Source organism: Drosophila pseudoobscura, chromosome X, assembly GCF_009870125.1.
Source record: "Drosophila pseudoobscura strain MV-25-SWS-2005 chromosome X, UCI_Dpse_MV25, whole genome shotgun sequence".
Taxonomy (NCBI): Eukaryota; Metazoa; Arthropoda; class Insecta; order Diptera; family Drosophilidae; genus Drosophila; species Drosophila pseudoobscura.
In genome coordinates, this window is record NC_046683.1 from 4,752,206 (window position 1) to 4,773,065 (window position 20,860).

The 20,860-nt window shown below is 49.8% G+C and overlaps 1 protein-coding gene across 8 annotated transcripts; it reads left to right on the forward strand.

Moving 5' to 3' along the window:
* Nucleotides 1–69: 69 nt before the first annotated feature.
* On the forward strand, nt 70–20,712 carry IP3K2 (Inositol 1,4,5-triphosphate kinase 2). Of its 8 annotated transcripts, none has more exons than XM_015185726.2 (6): nt 7,789–8,092; nt 10,986–11,552; nt 18,998–19,247; nt 19,330–19,601; nt 19,704–19,814; nt 19,871–20,712. In XM_015185726.2, exons 2-6 carry the CDS (start codon nt 11,202–11,204, stop codon nt 20,219–20,221), a joined length of 1,335 nt encoding a protein of 444 aa, XP_015041212.2. In that variant the 5' UTR covers nt 7,789–8,092; nt 10,986–11,201; the 3' UTR covers nt 20,222–20,712. The 8 variants fall into 8 exon arrangements, with proteins under 8 accessions (XP_033241159.1, XP_033241155.1, XP_033241156.1 ...); XM_015185729.2 differs by having other exon boundaries at nt 7,791–8,092; nt 19,333–19,601; XM_033385266.1 differs by lacking the exons at nt 7,789–8,092; nt 10,986–11,552 and adding exons at nt 13,139–13,342; nt 17,639–18,827.
* The last annotated feature ends 148 nt before the right edge of the window (nt 20,713–20,860 follow it).

A 20,860-nucleotide genomic window follows, 5' to 3' on the forward strand; every position in this document is an offset into this window, starting at 1 on the left:
CCTGCACCCGCACCCGCACCGCCCACCACCCCCCACCCCACACAGCCCGCACACCCCGCACCACAGCAGCCAGGCAGCCAGGCAGCAGACCAGACCAGACCCCCAGAACCCCAGACCGAGACCGAAACCAAAACCGAGCCCGGGCCCAACAGTTTAGCGACGGCAACGGCAGGTGCCATTTGAAGTGTGCGGACGGTAGAATGGTTTTTTTGGATGCGAACGAAAGCAGCGGCGCTTTCATTTCCAATTTTCCATAAGGGAAATCCGCGTTTATATTGCCCCCCGACGGTGACGGGTGACGGTGACGGCGACAGCGACGGCGACGGCAACAGCGATGAGTGCGTACGGCGGCGGCAATGTTCGCGACGGTTCGAGTTTTTATTCCACCGCCCCCGCTTTCAAATTCGATGTCATGCCAAAGATAACGACAGCGACGTCGGCAGCGGCGGCAGCAACGGCGGCGACGTCGACTACAGCGTTGGCAACGGTTAACGTGGAAAATAAATTCGAAGCGGCAGAGCCAACGGCTTTTAGTTTTCGAACAGCGGCGGCGGAGCATACAACACAACAGCGATCCGAGCAGATCGCCAGCAGCAGCAGCAGCAACAGCAACCATAAAGCAACAACACCCACAACAAAAGCAACATCAACAACAACAACAGCCACAGCAACAGAAAGTGAACCAAGAACTAGAATTGCAGCAACATCCAAAGAGAGGCATAAAGGGAACAAAGAAAACGCATCTACCGCTCCATGTGAACAGCGTCTGCAGCGTCTGGCCAGGCACAAGGCTCAACTCCGTGCCGCCTTCTTCAAGGACATTATCCATCATATAGAAGAGCCCACGAGCAGAAGTCCAACGGAAAGAGCCGCGGACACTGAAACTGGAGCCAAAACCCCAGGAGAGGAGAACACCGGGCGAACGGAAGAGCAAGTGAAACCCATCCAGCTGTTGATTCACAAATTCCAGGCCATGATTGTGCAGCAGGAACAGCAGGCGGAACGCGAGCGGGAGCTGAAGGCAGCGGCTGCCTCGGGCGGAACGGCCACCAGTGCCGCCAACTCGGATGAGGGCTGCAATGTGACCGGGGGCGGATTGAGTCCCTACAGCAGCGACAACGAGGATTCCGGTGCTACAGTGGGTGCCACCTCGCGCTCCCGGAAGGGCAAGGTAACGCGCTGCGCCAGCAGTGATTCCGCCCTGGGCCTGGAAGTGGACGATGTCCACATCGAGGTGGTGACGATTCCGCCCCAACGTCGCATGACCCTGACCGTCACCGATCTGCCGCTGCGTCCGGCCCTGTTGCCTTTGGCCGAGCCCACCGCTCTGCCGGACTCGTCGCCCCTCACCTCGCCCACCGGTACTGGGGGATTGGTCGGCGCCGTCGGAGTGCCCACCAAGGTGCTGCTGGAGGAGCGACTGGTGGCCGCACTGGCAGCTCCACCCGGCTCTAGGCGGGAGTCCACGCAGAGCTGCTTCAGCGAGCTGGGGGCCGGGGTGCGCTACGTGCGCACACCATCGGTGGTGGTGTCCGACTACTCGGACGACATCACCGCCTGCGGCATCAGCATGGAGGAGATGGAGTACTTTCGGCTGCAGCGGTCCCGCGGGCAGCGCCGCTGCTCGCTGGAAGCGGGAGCAGCCTCGGCCGCCGGCATGGGCCAAGGATTTGCCAAGGACGAAGGCCAGTCGGATGTCAGTGCCGCGAGCAGCTGCAGCAATCTCTACTACTGCGGCTCCACAATATCCGCCCTGGACGGCGGCGAGTGCATTGTGAATGGCGTTCGTGTGGCCCTGGCCAGAAAGTCCAGTCGCAGTCACAGCACCAGCGGCGACGAGGACGACGATGAGGAGGTGGAGGTGGACGAACCGGTGATTGAGGATCTCGAGCTGGAGGAGGAGGAGCAGCAGGTGCAAGCGGAACAGGAGGATCAGCAGAAGCCACAGCTGCAGCCACAGACACAGACGCAGAGGGATCGTGCTGGGGAGAGGGCCACAGAGACAGAGGGAGATCCACACCGTCTGCTCAGCGAAATGCTGGCTGCCACGCTGCTGCGAGATGGCACCAAGAAGGTAGGCACCAGCGCCAGCGATGAAGACGACGACATACAGTAATGGGAAATCTCAATCTATAAATTAAAGCACACAGAACAGAGCCACAATAGAGAGGAGGAAGAGAGAAGGATAGCCGAGGATAGGATAGAATAGGGATAAATGTAGTTGAAGCTAGGATTAGGAATATAGAAACAGTATTTGTTGTTGTCACTGTTTATGTGCATACACCTGCATATGTATGTATGTGTGTAAATAGATCGTTGAATACTATTGTTAATAATAATCCCTAAAATATATGTATGTACTTTTTGTTTGCTATAGGCAGAACTGAATGATGCACTGGATTAAAGACTAGGGCTAATGATATACACATATAGGAATATAGGAACAATATACTATATCAATACATATGTATGTATGTATTTATGTGCATTACATATATTATACATATATCTACATAGTGTGTTTTTCATTTTTCTTGTGTCCGTGGAAGTAGAAGCGAAAGAAAAACAAAGAAAGGACTGAACGAGAGCCAAAGAGATAACCCCTTGGTGCATATTTGTACGACTGTGTGTGTGTGTGTGTGTGCAATTGCTTAAAAGGCTGTTAATTAATTTGATTTTTATCTTATCACAAAATGAGGTTCTGTTGCTCGCTCCCTCGCTCTCCCGAGAATTTTGACTTTCTTTTTTTTTCTCTCTGTGTATTGTACTCAATTTTTGTTGGTTTTGGTGCGCAACGCGGGGCATGGGGCATGGGCATGGGATGATGTTGAAATTGGGTGCCTTGATAAAAATGATTCCCTTTTATCTAGAACGGGCAAAAGGCAGAGCAGCGCCAGCGAGAGCGAGGACAGAGCTTATCTTAATGTATTATGTACCGTATTATAGATAAATATTATATACACACACACATACATACATATGTACATGTGTATCCTATATACAGGGAGCAGAACAGAGAGAGAAAGAGTGGGGAGTGGGGAGTGGCGTTGGGTTATGTAAAACCGAATAAAAGTATTAGAAACCGAATTATTTTGGCATGATAATAAAGTCATCCGCTTGGATATTTATCAACCTGTGTGTGTGTCCCAGACCTACATATGTATGTGTATTGTTAATAATTTTATGCGCTTATCAGCCAGAGGGGTTTATCTCCTTGGCAGTTATAGTATGCCCTCGGCTCGGCAATCCACAAAGGCCATAATCGTTAGGGATACCAACGATACGATACCTGCACGAGGCTGGAGGGTGATTCCCCCACAAGAATTATATCCGTAGGTCTCACTAGATCTTCGATGATATGCCCATGTATCCAGAGAGTCATCTACGTCACGGGGTGGCTGGGGGGATTACTGTTGGAACTGTCAGTCCCCGTTTCGGCTTTGAGTCGGGTTTTTCGTGTCATTTGAATTCCATTCCATCAATTATTAGCTGGATTTCGCATTCGGAATTGCTCTTTCGAATGAGCCTACACACGTAGCCCAGACATTCTTGCTTTAAGTTATAGAAAGTCAGGGAATTATCTGGAATGAATATATCATCTCGTACTCATTCTTTCCCGCTCGCCGTCAGACCCACAGATGATGATGATGATGCGATGCCCGCGTCTCTACATATATATACATATTTCGTCCGATATCTACCGTGTTTGAAATGGCCCACCATTTCCTGGTACGAGTATCCTACTCACTCTGCCGCCGGCTGTCATCGTGCACCGCCTTATCACCACTTGTCACCGTGGACAGCGGACAGGGGACGGGGGACAGGGGACAGTACGGTACGGTACGGTACGGCGATCTTGTTTAGTTTTTCTTTGCATTCCATTTGAACGAGGGGGGGCATTGGGTGTGGAAATGTGGCATGGGGCAGATGGCAGACGGCAGACTGTCGCGAGGTATTGTTTTGCTATTGTGGTCGCTGGTCGGTCCAATGCGGCGTGGGCTTCATGGAAATGCCTTTTGCTTACTTAAAGATAAAGCCTCCGGGCATGTGGGTGCCTCGGCTTTCGGTATTGGGCTTTGGGCTTTGGCTTTGGCGACTGCTGACGTCGCTGTGATGTCACTAGAGCTCTGGAGTGCCTTTGTTTACGAGCTGAAATCGCTCCAGTCATGATCATTAATAATATCAGCCTTTGACTCTCGTTGGGTATGGGTTAGGTATGGTTTTTGGGGATGGTCATAATGACGTCTGAAGTCTGGCGAAGGCAAAGATTACATATACTCCTTCCAGTCTTGGATCGACAGTCGACAGAGTGCTTCAAGATCTAACCCAAGCAGATCTAACTATTTAGTGTTTACGGCACTTAAAAATTGACGAAACTATAATGTCTACCTGGTGCTGTTCCCCGTCATTTCTGCTAGAACTTTTTTACAACTGAGGATCGACTGAGTGATCATGATGAAAGCTCTGACGTCGTAGCATTTTTTGTGGATGGATGGGTACCGACAGAGCGCATTTACCATTATTATTGGATCGTGTCGTTTTAGTTTATTTTTTTTTTGTTTTGTTTCTTTCTTTTATGGCTTGTTCGTGCACATCCGTCAGCAGCCGATCGGCACGGCCCCGTCCTCATATCTAATCAACACATCAGCGCCGCCTCACCTCGTCTCGCGTTTTGTTGGTTTGGGTTGGGTGGAATGGAATGGAATGGAATGGAGTGCCGCTGGAACTGGGGAATGGGGGCTGTGGACTGGGAATTATGACGCCCACTAATTGTGTGAGAAATCGATTTAGCGCTGAGATCTGACTGGCTTTTTGCAACAACCTGCTCCTCCTCCTCCTCTCCCTCTCGCTCTCCCTCTGCCTCTGGGATCTGGGAGCACTTCTTGGTACAACAATGTTGGCCTTCGCACAAGCGACAACTTCCGTTGACGTCAGCAAACTGCGGTCGCCCGCCCATCAGCGATCGCAATGAAGATCGTCGAAAAGTAAATTACATCGCATTCATGCCCCCATGCCCTGCCACCCTGCCACAATGCCGAGTCATTGAAGCCACAAAGAAATAAGAGCTCAATACAAGCTTTGCCAAGCCGACGGCTCCGATACCCTGGCACATTCTGTATTCACTACGAAGCACTTCCTGGATAATACCAATTGTTTCTCTGAGGCGAGCACTCTGTAATGAAACCATAAAAGAATGTATTGGGTACCGGGAGTACAATCTGCACTGCATTTGGTACCACCTTTCGCGGGTGCCGATTTGTAGGTCTGGAGGTCCTGGGACAGCCTCGAAAAACCCGAAAATTACCCATCGAAATTTCAATATTGTTATGTATAACCACCCTGACCCCTTGTTCCAGACGGCCAAGGCTGTACAAATTTCCTATAAGCGAACGGATACAGTGACCATTTTCGATTCTGTGATTCCTGGCATTTGCTACAAAAAAAGGTGGTCTGAGATGAATATATGGTTGGATGGTTTCGGTGACGTGACCTCTCTGCTACAATCTCTCTCAAAAGAGACCCAAAGGAGATGTGAGCACTGCTTCGTTCTGTATTGTACTCTGCAAAGTTCTCCTCAAAGTTGGGCGAGTAGCAGTAAGGGTATCCATCGAAATCGCCCTCGAAATGTGAGTAACTGAACCGCAAGTCAAGAAGTATGAAGCAAACAGCTTCCGCGGCACCTCGTCTCCGTCCCCGTCTCCGTCCCCGTCACCGTCGCAGCTCCAAGGCCCTTCTTCCAGACGGACCGTGCCGGGTCGGATCCGATCGGTGGGTCTCTCGGGTGTGCGCGCAATTCGAGTCATTTGCTCTTGTCGAAGTTGTTGCCGGTTGTTGCTCGGTCGTTTCCCTGTTGCACTTTCCCTCTGGTTCTTGTACAAAGTCGTATGTACATGTTCTTGGCTTATTTCGTTTGCAATTTCCTCTGAATCGAATCGCAGTCTGGCTGTCTGTCCCCCGATCCACGATCCAAGCGATCCAAGAAAAGTTGTTGCGACTTGCGTGTCCAGCATATTTGTCATTCCTTTGGCTTCCTCCCTGTAGATGGCCTTAAAGGTTATGTTATGTCGCATGTCCCAACGTGCGACACCCGCCGCAAATACACGCGCCACATGCAACATGCAGCAAACAGCAGGCAGCAAGCAACAGCAGGCTCCGGGGCTGATCTACACGGTAGACACGCTTCTCCTACTGTAAGTACACTTCAAGAGAAGACATGGACATGGGCTTCGTCGTCCAATTAGTTCCCCCAAGATGCCTCATAGACAGGGCAGGACACAGCTGCTTGAATCCCTTTAACCATGAGGTGGCTGGCTTGCCCATTCCATTCCCATTGTTCCTATTGCACCGACGCCAGCTAGAAGCACATGGAATGCCCGAGAATGCAATAACAAAATACACGTTATGATACGTAAAAGTATTGCTATTGAACAAATTAGTTAAATATTGTATTACTTCTGTAGAAGCCACCGCCAACAGTTGTTGTGGCTTTTTCTTCGTCTTATAGCTAAAAGCAATGCACTACTAAATGCCAGATTATCCAGAATTCTAGGCAATTTTTGTCCAACTGCTTATTGCCATTTGATCGCTTACTTATTCTGTAGTACAGTGGTGCCTCGCTAGCAGTCGCCCCTCCAAGATTGTGGCATGTTTAGGCAACAGTTGATAAGGGGTAAATAATTGTTTGGAAATAGATATCGCTCTCCCCAGAGATAACCGATGAAAAGATAAAGAAATTTGATACATTTACGGGTGCGAGTGCGAGTGCGAGTACGAGTATGAGGCATAGCTTTTGGTTCGATTTTGGCCGCAGTTGCAGTGTTGCAGTGTTGCACCTTTGCAGCTTTGCAGCTCCCATCCTGCCTCATTCCGTATGTATCTTTGTATCTCTCGGTTCAGTTCGGTTCGATTTGGTCTGGTCTCTGGTGCCTATGACAGGCTATGAGCGATGCCGTGCGATGCCATACGATGCCATACCTCTGGGAGCGGAGCCACAGAGCCAGTGCCTCACTTATCTGGCCAGACCATCTGTCTGACTTCATAAAACACTTAAACAAACTCTCTCCCTCTCCTCCCCTCCTCTCCTTGCCACGCCTGCTCTGCCCTCCTCCGGGATTGCGGACTGGGGACTGGGGGCTGGGGATGGGGGTGTGCCTGCGGCTGCTGCTGGATCTGTGGCTGAGGGGCGTCAAGTGGTCAATTAATACCGTACAAATATTGTGACAGCCGCAGCCGAAGTCTGTCATAAAGCCAAGCCGACCCCCAGTCTGAAAGTTGAGAGGGGGGGAGTGGGGCAAAGGGGGACCCCACGATCCAAGATCGAGCGCTACCGATTAGAACGAGCTGCAATTTGCATTATGCAAATCAAATGCATGCAAGGCAATTTGCCGCCGCAATTAGTCGCCTTGTCGGAGGATCTGTCAGGCCCAGACCCAGACCCAGACCCAGGCCCAGGCCCAGCGCTGGCTCTGTGGTGGACCCTTCATCTGCATGACATTTGTCGCACCATTTCCTTGCCGTGTTTCAATCAGAGTCATTATTCCATCATGTCGTTGCTGATTTATGCGGCGATTAGAGCCTGGGATTAGGCCTCAGTGTCAGGCCCAGACCCAGACCCGGGGCCAGAGACAGAGCCAGAGCCAGAACCAGCGTCAGAGTCACAGACAGAACCACAAACAGTCCGACCATCGATCGCTTGACTCTTGGCGTACCACGATCCACGATGATCGGCTGCAGCTCTTCGGTTTGGGGCCTCTCGCGGCCCGAAGCTTTGCTGGCGGCTGCTGCCACTTCCACGACTTCAGTTGCGCGTGCACCGTTCCAAAGTCAACAAGCGAACGATCGCTGGTCCGACCCGATCTCAGTCCGAGTGCGACACCATCCACAATACGATACGATCCCATCCGATCCACAAGCAGTTTCATTCGCTTCGATTCGATCTTCTCGCCCGTCTTTATTCGCGCCGCCTTTTATTATTATTTTCGGCTGAAATATACATATTTTTGTTTGTTTGTTGATAAGTTTTCTGTTTCTGTGATTCCGAATTTACGATTGTTTGCTCTGGGAGGAGTCCAATGGAGGAGCGCAACAAAGAGTGAGTTTTTTTTGGGGGGTTTCTTGGGTTTTTATGCTTGAAAGATATACAAATTTTGAATCTCCCCGTTCCCAAGGCTTTGAAAAATTAAGAAGAAATAGATATTATGCTCCGATTTTACGAATATAAGTACAAAGGTCCTGGCTGTGTGCTTTGACCCCAGTGTGGCGCTGTACAGAGCCGCTAGAGAGGAAATGAGTGAGCGACACAGAAGCAGACATGCAACTTCCATAAACAGCAGCTTGCAGCAGTTGCAGTTGCACTCGCAGTTGCGCTTTTATGGTCACTGGACAGTGGCCAAAGCCAGAGCCAGAGCCAGAGCCAGACGATCGGGGCCTCAAAGACCCGACAAAGGCATTAATCAAGCAGCCAAGAGCCAAGAGCCGCTTCCCGTCGATAAACTTTGACATGGAGCAACCGCAACCAAAGGAGCCAAAGACGCTGCCGCTGGCGCAGAAGCCAAATGAAGCGATCTTCATAAATCAAATGCAGTTAGCAGCAGGACAGAGATGGGAACTGCTAGGAGGAGGAGGAGGACTACTGGTTCGTGGTTTCGTAGGGGACTCATTTGATTTATGGACGCTGCGGCGGCGGTCCCCGCCAACAAGTTAATTGAAAACGAGGCGTGACAGTGAAATTTGCCACCGCACGCCAACGTCCCAAAGATGTGCCCCGATCTCGATCCTCACTGGAAAAATCGCTACTGCATCTGGAGTGGAGTGGAGTGCCATGGAGTGCTGTGGAGTGCCATGGAGTGCCATGGAGTGCTGTGGAGTACAGCGGTTGGCTATAGATAGAGGGAGAGGCAGACACAGACGGTGGCACGTTCAGTTTTCAAAGCATTTTTCCAAATGTGCCACTAAACTGACAGATTTGGCCATAATAAAAAACTAAAAAGCCAAATACAAATACAAATGCACACACAAAACGGACTGTTCGACGGTTCAACCGGACTGTCGTACGGTCGGACTGTCGGACTGCCGGACGGAGTGGAGTCTGGAAAATAAGTTGCCAACTTTAATTTATTGTGACATAACGGTATAATCTGACATAAATTATTGATAAGACGAGCGCCCATAATAGTACAAGACAGTTGGCTTAAGCAATACCAACAACTCACACACACACACACAGACACACACAAGCTGAAAAGCGGCGGAAAAGCGATGAAAAACTAAAGCGATGCGAGGTCCAGGTCCAAGACGAACACGGTGTGCTCTATTTAGCTCCATGCCCATTCCCCCCGTCCCACTCCGTTTGCTGCTCGATTTTGGTACACAATTTCCCATAGGCGAACGGATATTCATCTACACGCAGAGAAGACTTTAAAAGAAGACTTTAAAATAAACATACTATAATATGTATACGAGTGTGTATTTGGTTTGATTTTAAAGTGAGGAAAAGCCTCAGAGCCCTTAGGGCAGGAAATGTCCTGGGATTGAGAATACTCTCTCCGTTCTTGAGCGCTTGAGGGCAACATTTCATTGTGTTTTTCCCCAATTACAAATATCTATTGTCCTCAAGTTAAATGTTAGCATTGAGGCTCTTTTTGGGGCTCTTTTTGGGGCTCTTTTTGGGGAGACTATTAAATTGTAATACCCCTTTTGCGGATTTATGGTCAGGGTATAACAACAGCAACAGAAAACAGCAACAGCAACAGCAAAAAGCAAAAGCCAACAACACGATTTGTGGCATGCCGCTTATAAATCATTTGGCTAACAACAACGGGCAACCCAACCAACGAACCAACCAGCATTGGTGGGGCAGCCTGCGGACTGTGCAACGTGCAACGGGCTGCCACTTGAAGCTAAAGTTGGAGCAATTGCAGTTGGAGTTGGAGTTGGAGTAGGAGTTGTGGCTGGGGACTGGGGACTGCGGACTGGGGAGACTGGCAAATGTATCTTTTGGATCTATTATTTAACTTTTATGTGCGCATAAATGCGGCGATATGATGCGGATGACGACTACAACCGGCAAGAGGCAGCCAGCAGGCAGCAGCCACTGGCAGGCAGCGGCAATCGGCTAAGGAGACGTGGCTAAGACAGCCAGTGTCGGGGCAGCTTCAACGGGTTTTTTCTTTTCTTTTCTTTTTGGGCTTTTGCCATGGGAAATGGGAAAACTTTGTACAGTATCTCCGTCTCTGTGTTTATTTTCCTGTTAATTAACAAGAAATCTTTATCGGCTTTACGATTAAGCGAATGCCACTTCTAACGCCCCATCGTCTCTCGACTCTGGCTCTGGCTCAGTGTCAGTGTCAGTCTCAGAGCTCCATCGGCATCCTTCTGTCTTTTGCTCGACAGATCGCAGATAAGCGCGCGACAGACAACAAATTGTGGCCCATAAATATTTGACTTGTGGATGTGGTAAGGAACTGTCCAAGAAGCCCATCAAAACGATAACAAAAAGATACCGACAAAGATCCGACCAAGATTGGAGATCGTCTTTAGATTGCACCTCCGATCATACACGTAATTTATGATGCCCCTTCAAAGAATCTGATAGATTGCGTTGACTAGTTGGATTCAAGATTTTCAAATAATTAATGGAGGCTTTCAGAAGGGAAGCAGCATTATCTGAAATACGAATGTGCAGAATCATAATGGAAAATATTTCATAATGAAAGATGAAAGAGCATATATGTAGTTCTGGGATCCAGTTTGAGCTTGTTCGGCTCAGGTCCTATAAGTGGTAGTTTAAAAGTTGGAAAACAAGGATTCAAATAAATAAAGTCTTAGTATTAGAGCAAGGGGAGGCTGGAAACCAATCCACCCAAACGAAAAATCGAAAAATCTCACCCAAAATCCCTGAAATATTGATATAATTCCTAGAAAAAAGCTCAACCCATGATAAAAGCTTACACTAACCCTGAACTTTTTTTGTGCTTTCTTTACAGGTATGTTGCAAGTTACGCTTAATTAATAGGGATTGGATTCCGCTCCGTTCCGGGAATATTCAATAAAAAGATACAGAAGAGAGAACAGAAAGAGAGAGAGAGAGCGAGAAAGAGAGAGAGGGAAGTAACGAAAGACTTAGGCAAAAAACTCAAGTGGCAAGTGTCGGCGGAGGTGGACGTAAAGGAGGAGCAGGTGCAGGAGCAGGAACAGAAGACATGGCCCTGTTTCCGTCCTCATCGCGTCCGCGCACGCTCATGGAGCAGCTGCTGGCGCGCAAAATCGAGGCCGCTGCTGCCGCTGCGGGTGGCGCCCCGAGCACCGCCGCTATGCCCCCATCTCCGGGCGAGGCCTCGGGGAGTGGCAGTCCTATGATAGCGGGCATGGCCTTGGTGGGCGCTGGTGGAGGCGCCTCCATATTGAGCCGGCTGCGACGCACCGACTCCCTGGACTCGACGAGCAGCCTGGGCTCGCTGGCCTTCGGCGAGGATGTCTGCCGTTGCGACGACTGCCTCCTGGGCATTGTCGATCTGTACGTGATCAGTGCTGCCGAGGCGGCCAAGAAAAAGGTAAGAATCGGGGGTCTGATTAGTTTTCCCCGAAAGCTTTACCCCGAAACCAACGAACGCGTTGGGAAAGCTCTCTCCTAGCGGATTGGTGACTGTCTTCGCTAAGGCGAAATAATCGCATATCTGGGTGGTGGGCGCCGATCGAGCTTTTTCTTGATTCTCTTCTCGGGCTTGTTGTTGCCCTTGGATTGGACTGTTGGACCGGTCCGGTGCGAAAGCTGTTCTCCGATGCCATTGACGTCACAAGCCGCTGACGCAGAAGTCGGCTAAGCGAGAGAGATAATTACAGAGAGAGCGTGCGAGAGAGAGGGAGAATGAGAGAGGAGTCGCTGATGCGTAAAGCGGGGATCGTGTGAAAATGAGATTGTTCAACTGATAAGTAAGCCAAGGCGCAGAGAGAGTGATGAAGAGAGCGAGAGAGAAACAGTGGTGGAGAGAGGAGTAGGCACCTCCTATGGGAAAAAAGCTGCGCGTGCATGGAGCTTTGCTGGAGAAAGTAACCATCGGTCTCCACAAAGGATCTTCGGTTGAATATAATGTACGCTTTCTCCCGAGACCGATCTCCGTTTTGCTCTGGAGAAAGTTCACGTTTAATTGCGGGAAAGGAAGGATCTTTACTGCTCTGCATTGCAGAAAGGTTGAAGAAGCTAAAAGATATTTCCCACTGGGAATCTCATTGGGGTACTCATTAAAGAAGATCTGGTATCTTCTATTCTGTCAGAATACGTTCTGGAAACGTTGTTTGATAGATTTCCAAACTCTGGCTCGAGGATCGGTGACCCCGTTGCATGACATTCTAATCAGAAACTACGTCATACCGTTGGCCCTCGGTTCAAGTAAAGTCTCTTGGCCAACTATTGAGCTTTGAACCATCCCCAAAACCAGACCCAGACCCGATTTGGCCACCTTCTTCAATGCCTCCCGTCGTCCATTTCCTCCCCCTCTAATAAGAGACCATCTCTTCAATGACATCCCACTTCCTGCCTTCCCAATCCCCCCCTTCAATATGGCCTCTCATCAATTTCATCTTTCCTTTCAGACTTCCACTTCTAATTCGACGCATCTCTGTGTGTCTCTGTCCCACCTCCTCCCCATGTAATCCGTGCCTCACATTCATTCTATTTAATTCTGCTCCTCCTGCCTCTCACCATCATCACAGTAATCCATCAGATGTCTGGGTCTGTCTCTGTCCCACCTCCCCCTTACCCATCTCGGCCTATTTATCTCCTAACGCTCGATAATTTCGCAATTACGTCTGACGTGCTCCTCCCACTGTTGCTGGTGCTGCACCCTCTTCCCACACTGTCGACACTCCTCTCCACTTCGCATTCACCCAACCACCCTACCCATCTTATCAGCTCCAGCCTCTCTCTCTCTCTCTCTCTCTCTGTCTCTCTCTCGCTGCACAGCTTCATTTCGGTTTTCATTGTATGATAGTTGGAGGAGGCAGAGAAGGAGGAGGACACCCGATCCCGTTGCTTCTGCTCGTCGTCGGTGGGGCGGCTCTGTGGGTTGGTCGGTCGGTCGGTCGGTCGGCTGACTGTCTGCTCTGTTGTGCTGCGCCTCTGCTCCATTCAATTCAGTTCCGTTCAGTTTCGGTTTCGGTTTCTGTTTCAGTTCCAGAGCAGAGTCGACCAGTTGAGCTTTTGCAGCGATCGCGTGCGGCTGGCTCGGGCTCCCGTTGTTTCGTCTTTTCTCATCGTGCTTCTGTCGTGTCGTGCCGTGTCTTTTTCCGCGTGTGATTCCACCGTATACCGTTCTCGCTCTCTCCAAGCTTTGTATACGAGTGTGTACGATACATGTGTTCCAAGTGTTCCACTCTCTCCTTGGGCCACCGCACTCGCACTCGCTCTCCTCTCCGTGTCATTCTCCCAGGCATTGGCCAGAGACCGACCGCGTCAAGCGCCTCCAACAACAGAATATGAAGACAGCATCAAACACACACACACACACACACAAACAAAAATTCCAAAAATTATAATTTTTCTGATTTTGATATTTTTTGGTTTTTGTTCTTATTTTAATTAAAATATTTTGTTGCCTGGTTTTGGAACAATTTCTTGTTGCTCTTGTTTTTGTTTTTGTTTTCGTTGTGCGTTTGTTAGAGTGTGTATGTATTTTTGTGTTTGTTTTTGATTGTGTTTCTGTGATGTGCGAGCTTTGTTGTCTTTCGAAAACGGAAGAAAGTCTTCAACTTTTTAGGGGGCTGGCTGTAAAGTGTGTTAATTGAACCACGCGCCGCCAAAGCCCCCTCAAGAGAGCGTGCACCAGAGCGACATAGAGCGAGGGAGAGCTAGAAGTTATCACAGAGAAAGAGAAATAAATGATAAGAGAGAACAAGAGCGAGAGAGAGAGAGAGAGAGCCTCGGGAATCAATATCTATAATTCAATCGAGGGGGGGGGGGGGGGGGGGGGGGCAGACGGGCATATTCAATACAAAAACTTTTATACGAAACAGCTCTAGACAAAAACTGACTTTTGCACCGAAAATTCATTCTATTCAAGTTTATGTAAACATTTACACATCAACATCAACAACAATAACAATAGCCACACAAACGACGACGTCAATGAGAACTCTCTCCCGCCCCCTAACCACTGCCTCACCGTCTCGTCTCTACCCCTAGAGAGCTACGCAGTTTGGGAACACGATCCACAACCCCTCCCCCAAGCTAGCTTTGGGGGCGGAGAAACGCCTCTTTCGATCATTCCACAAACACGAGTACGGCAAGGATCTGTGCACAGTCGCCACAGGCGACACAGGCCTGCGATCAAAGTCCAAGTAGCCCCCAAGTCCCAGTCCAAGTCTTTTCAAGGGTGTCTCAAATGTGAATTATATAATTGAAAAGGCAAACAAACGCATACAGAAATCGTGTTTATTTTCGTAGAGCAAATTCGGCAATTGAGGCTCATTAAGCGCCCAAAAATGGAACTAAACCCTCGGCCATGCCATGCCATCCCTTACCAGCCCCCTCGGCACTGGCCCCAGGGCCTTAATTGGTGTGGCGATCGATTCATGAACATCCGCCGCGGCGGTGAGGCGCCCACCCCACCCACATGACGATCCATCCGATCTCCCAAAAGCGAATCCCAAAGCCAAAACCATTTATTCTGTGCGTCAATGGCAACAACAACAAAAAAAAAACGAAACGAAACGAAAGTAAAGGAAAGGAAAGCCAGGTTCGAGCATCAGGCGAAGCTTCAAATACCCTCACAATCTCACAGTTAAGAGGTTCCGAGGAGTGAGGAATTCCTACCGTGCTTGATAGGGAGCCCTTTTTAAAGAGGTTTTACTTAAGTGCAGATTTGAAAGTTTCATTGGATCCTCTTTAAAGTTCCATTCAAACGATTTCTGATCCCAAACGGCCCATTCTAAACGATCAAACGTTTCTATAGAAGCTATGTATAGTATATATTTAAAAAAAAAAAATATATAACACGCGATCGTTTCTTTGGAAACTTGCCGTTGGATATAGGATATAATGATCCAATTGAAATGGTTCCCACCTATTTACACATACTGTATGTACATATGTACTTTCCTCATGCGACTATCTAGCGAGAACATATGAGAGCACACAGCCAATACCCTACTTGGGGGTAGGGTATCAAAGCACACATGCCATGGGAGAAAAATGGGGAAAAATGTTTACTTTATTAATTTGAAACTTTTGGTAGTTAAAAACGAAATAAAGAGAGATATTGTTATGCGAATGTGAATGGTGCGCATTAAACGCGTAGAGTCCATTTGGTTGAATTTGCTTCGATTGGGGCGGCTGGCTGTCGTCGGGTGTTGTGGGTGTGGGTGTGGGTATGGAGGAGATTCCAGGCATTACGTACCCCCACACACGCTCCGATAAATGTATCTATATGCACGGTACATGCCTCCCCATACGCTATACCCCATAACCCCCGCCATGCCCACCCCATACCCCCGGACCCCCCGTACCCCCGTACATGTGTCTCTCCCACATCGAGTATATCCGAGTCTTTATCGTCGACACTGCTGCTGCTGCTGCTGACGGCATCGAAGATTGTACAATTGTGTTTATTAGATAACGGACAGCAAATTTGTATTTAAGGACGGATCGGACACCAGTCCGTTCCTTTCCGTTCCTTTCCGTTCCGTTCCGTTCCGATCGAAACGAATCGAATAAATCCGCTCGCATTTAAGAGAATCGAGCGAGGAGATAGTTCCGTTATAGGGAAGAGCGGTGTCAGCGAATAGAGGGGCCAGCAAGGCAAAGCGAATGCTAAAGAGAGAATCAGAACAACAACCAAGAAATATCCTCAGGAGATATAGAATTCAAATGATCACTATGTGTATAGAGTAGGGTAATGTTAGATGGTGATGGGATGGAGTAAAAGAGAGAGAGATACAAAGAGGCAAAGGGAAAGAACATGAGGAAAGATTTCACAAGGGAACATTCATCGTTCGCCCTAATTTGCCATAAGCGAAAGGACACATTCCTCGAACGAATACGAGTATACCATAAGATGCTATTCAATAAAGGAATCTTAGTTAAGATTAAAGCTTTTAAATAGAAACAGGACTGTGTGGGGACTTCAATCTTTTGGGCTTACAAGCCTGCTGCTTCAGGCCGTACTTATAGATACAATATCCTAATTTACCAGAGACTCTTGATAGATCAATGATAGCACCTAACGCTGTGTTCTACCAAGGTTTCCACTAGTTGCCGGTTGGTTGTCGATTGGTTGTCGGTTGGTTGTCGGTTGTCGTTTGGTGTCTGTCGTCTATGGGGTGTTGTTGTTGTTGCTTCGTTATCGCCTAGCGGCGACAGCGTCAACTTTTGCGAATGACGTCAAATGTTATAAAGAAATTTCAGTATACCAAACTATACTATATGCCACATTATTCAGTGTTGTTGCTGTTGTCTGTCTGTCTGTCTGTCGCGGTGTGCACTGGCTGGCGTAACTGGATAGCAGCTCAGTGCTGCTGCTGCTGCTGCTGGCATTTCCATTATTATCATAATGTGTTGTTCGATTTGGGTTTCGGATTGCCTTGCCTTGCCTTGCCTTGCCTTGCCCGACTCTGGCTCTGGTCTGGGCGGTTTCCACTTGCGGTCGGTCGTCCGGTCCCATTGGCGGATTGCTGCGCCAAGCTTCTAGCGCTAGTGGCTTGTGGCTTGTGGCTTGTGGCACCGATGGTGTGTGGATGCCGCAGATGGAGCTGCCAAGATGCCAACACGCTTCGACAATGCCTACTTGCGAATGGTTTTTTTTTTTGTTTTTTTTGTCTCTTTGTGTGTGCCATGTGTGTTGTTACATGGCACATACATGTGTATTAAATTTAATCAATTTTGATTGATGTGTGCGCCCAACAGCCCCCAAAAGCAGACAAGCAAAACAATCGGCAATCGGCCATCAACAACGAAGCGAAAATACCCTGAGAGCAAAGACAGATAGATCCCTTTGGTTCTTTGACTTGAAAGATAGTAGTTCCCTTCCACATTCGGATCAAATATCTGAAGGAATCCTCTAGAGGAAGCTCTAGTGTGGCTCGAACCCTTAGATTTCCGTGATCCAGTCGGGGTCTGCGTCGTTCTGCGAATTTAAAGTTAATCTTTGAGAGCTCCTTGATTTCTTGAATACTGTAGAAATGGAATGTATTATCGATATACTATTTACTTTTGAGATCTTGATGTTTGAGGTCCTCTCCGCTCTCTCTTCGGTCTCTATTTACTGTCAACTCGCTTTCTCTCTCCTTCGCTCTCTCTCTCTCTCTTCTTGGCACTTGACGAGTGAAAGCCCTCGAGCGGTACAGGGTATTGGCTTGCTTAGAGACCCATTCCCATCGCTGGGGCCCAATCACTCGTCAGACGGCAGACGGGAGATTGAGGAGGGATCTGGTGGCTGGATGGATGGATGGATGGATGGCTGTGCTGACGGTTTACGCGAGCGCTGTTAGCGGTTAAGGCGCGAACGGGTTCGCAAATTGTGCAGAAAATCAAAAATACAGCAGCCCCAGCATCCACATCGACGTCCACATCAGCCCCAGCATCGGCAATGAGGCTGCCTCTCTCTATCCTTGTATCTCTATCTCTGTGTTTCCATCTGTGCCGCAGTTGCAGTTGCAGTTGCAGTTGCAGTTGCATTTGCAGTGATAGCAATCAGCCTTTGAGTCGGAATCGGCCCGTCTAATGCGACAGTGGAGCATCGAGCGTCTGTCCCCGACGCAGGTCGCGTAAAATGTCCGTGTGTGCCCTAACCCAACCCCAACAGAAGCAAAAACAAAAGCAGAAGTCGCCGCCGCAAGCCACGCGCTCGCCCCGTTCTGGTCCTGGTGCTGGTGCTGGTGCCGGTGCCGGGAAGCCTTTGCTGACACCACTATCCGCTGGTGGATCGCTACCACTCCAGAGCTCGACCCTTAATCGGAATCAGATACCGCCCACGCCGCCGCCATCGCCCCAGGTCCGCATCTACGAGGACTTTGACAGGATGAGCGCCAAGGAGGTGTACTACAATGAGGCGGGGAAGAAGGTGACCGTCAAGCTGCTCCACTTTCCGGACGTGTCGCCCGAAGACATAGCCAAGCTGCGCTTCGACGACGAGGAGAACGACGACGATGACGACGAGGATGATGCCGAGGACAGCGATGCGCCCAAGAAGGCGGCCGCAGACAGCGATGCGGATGCGGGCAGCGAGGCGGAGACCAACAATGGCCACCCAGAGGTCCACACCGCCGGTGGCACCAGCAGCTCCGGCACCACCCCCACCGGAGCGCCATCCACCACCGTCAGGAAGCTCTTCCGCCGCAAGCTCTCGGGCAACAACATGCAGTCGCGCAAATGCAGCCTGGCCTTTGCGCAGGCCCACGGCATCCGGCAGCGGGCAGAGAAGAAGCTCTCGATGCCGACCATCAGCATCACGGCCAACTCGGGCGACCATGTGGCGCATAACGTGAACCTCAATCTGAATCTGGCCGGGAGCCGGAAGCTCTCGCAGCAACACTCGCTGCCCCTGGGGGGCTGTGGTTCGGGTTCAGGTTCCCCCACATCACCCACGGGGCTGGGTCTGGGACTGGGACCTAGGCGTTCCCACTCGCCGCTGGGCCAGAGTCTGTGTCCGGGCTACATCCAGTACTCCAAGTCGTTGCTAGAGGTGCCAATGCCGCGGGACTATGGGTATGCCAGCAGCGATGACCTGAGCTCCGAGTGGGACTCTGATGTCTCCACATCGGGGGCCCCGGACGCCTCCTCCGGCTCAACATCAGCGACGGCGGCTGGCGGTGGCGGGGTAGTGGGCACAAAGAAGGTAAGGAGCTCCAGAGAGAGGTCCCTGATCGCAGCACCCGTAGGTGTTCTTCTTCCATCCGATAACCTTTGATCGTTTCGTTGGGAGGATCTGTTTCCTGTGGATGTTTTGACCTGATCTGATCTGATATGATCTCTGATCGCCTTCTACTGTTTGTTTGATCTTTTCAGAGCTCTGGCTGGCGGAAGATCCGCAACATTGTGCAATGGACGCCCTTCTTTCAGACGTACAAGAAGCAGCGCTATCCATGGGTCCAACTGGCCGGGCATCAGGGCAACTTCAAGGCCGGTCCTGAGCCGGGCACCGTCCTCAAGAAGCTTTGCCCCAAAGAAGAGGAGTGTTTTCAGATCCTCATGCAGGACCTGCTCCGGCCCTATGTGCCCGTCTTTAAGGGTCAGGTGACCAGCGAGGATGGTGACCGTGAGTTCCATTTCATCCATCTTTCCATACTTGATGCTGGTTTCCCATTCTGATCCGCCCTTTCCGCGGCTTTCCACGTCAGCAGTTTACTTGCAGCTCCAGGATCTGCTGAGCGACTATGTCCAGCCATGCGTGATGGACTGCAAGGTGGGGGTGCGCACCTACCTCGAGGAGGAGCTGTCCAAGGCCAAGGAGAAGCCCAAGCTGCGCAAGGACATGTACGACAAGATGATCCAGATAGACGCCCAGGCCCCAACACTGGAGGAGCACGCGGCCAAGGCGGTGACCAAGCCCCGGTACATGGTCTGGCGTGAGACCATCTCCAGCACGGCTACGCTGGGCTTTCGCATCGAGGTGGGTGTCAATGCCGTGTGCATGACAAGATATAGCTATCAGAAAATATCTTTCGAATCGTATTCTGAAGCTGATCGTTTTCTTTCTCTTTCTCGTCCGTAGGGTATCAAGAAGAGCGATGGCACCAGTTCCAAAGATTTCAAAACGACCAAGTCACGCGAACAAATCAAGCTGGCCTTCATGGAGTTCCTCAGCGGCCATGCCCAGATTCTGGTAGGTACCCCAATGTAAGATCCAGTGGTCCACTGATTGCATTATCCCTTCAACAGCCGCGTTATATTCAGCGCCTGCGCGCCATCCGCGCCACTCTGGCAGTATCCGAGTTCTTCCAGACGCACGAGGTGATCGGTAGCTCCCTCCTGTTTGTCCACGACCATAACCATGCCAGCATCTGGCTGATCGACTTTGCCAAGACGGTGTCCCTGCCCCCCGAGCTGCACATCGACCACTATTCGGCCTGGAAGGTGGGCAACCATGAGGATGGCTACCTGATCGGCATCAACAATCTCATTGATATATTCGTCGAGCTGCAGGCGGCCCTGGAAAAGGACGCAGAACCATCCAGCAATGATGCCTCTGCTACTGCGGAGGATGGTGCAGCAGGAGGAGCCGATGAGTAAACCCTAATTCGTTGGCGGATCGGAGGAGACGGGGCTGAGCCCCTGAGACAAATGCAATCTGAGTTGCACGAAACACAATTACACGATTGAATATTCCCCCAAAACCTAAGTTTAGGCTAGAAAATAGTTATCTTCTACTACAACTATTTTTTTTTTTTGTTTTTTTTTTGTATAAACTACATACGTTTAACCCGTTAAATTTAAAGAAAAAGACTGAGACAGAATATATACCTATACGATAGACCAAGAGCTTGGCCTTGCTGTTTGGTAGAGTTATTTATTTATGAAAGATTCACATTCTAAGCCGCGGCATGGCACCCCCTCGAACCACGAATACATGTAGCAAAAATTTAAATCAACCAGAATTATAATATGTACGCATAATGTTAAAAGCAGTTTAGTTTTATGGTTATTAATGTAACGTTAATGCGATTACCTACTAAATACATACTAATTGTGCACTATTAAATTCAGTTCGAATCCGAATCTTCGCTAAACGTGTGTTTGAATTGTTTGGTGAATCTAATTTAAAGACGATATACGCCCGCCACACTGTTACTTCAAGCGATAACCAGCGCCCGGCCGCTATCGCATCTATCGATTAAGCTCTCTCTCTCTGCCGGCTGCCGGCCGGCCATG

Excerpts from the sequence above, each read along its gene's own strand:
- IP3K2 (XM_033385264.1), top strand. The coding sequence starts at position 335 with ATGAGTGCGTACGGCGGCGGCAATGTTCGCGACGGTTCGAGTTTTTAT. Across the intron at positions 19,602-19,703 it reads CGCTGGGCTTTCGCATCGAG|GGTATCAAGAAGAGCGATGG; the intron begins GTGGGTGTCAAT and ends TCTCGTCCGTAG. Across the intron at positions 19,815-19,870 it reads GCGGCCATGCCCAGATTCTG|CCGCGTTATATTCAGCGCCT; the intron begins GTAGGTACCCCA and ends TCCCTTCAACAG.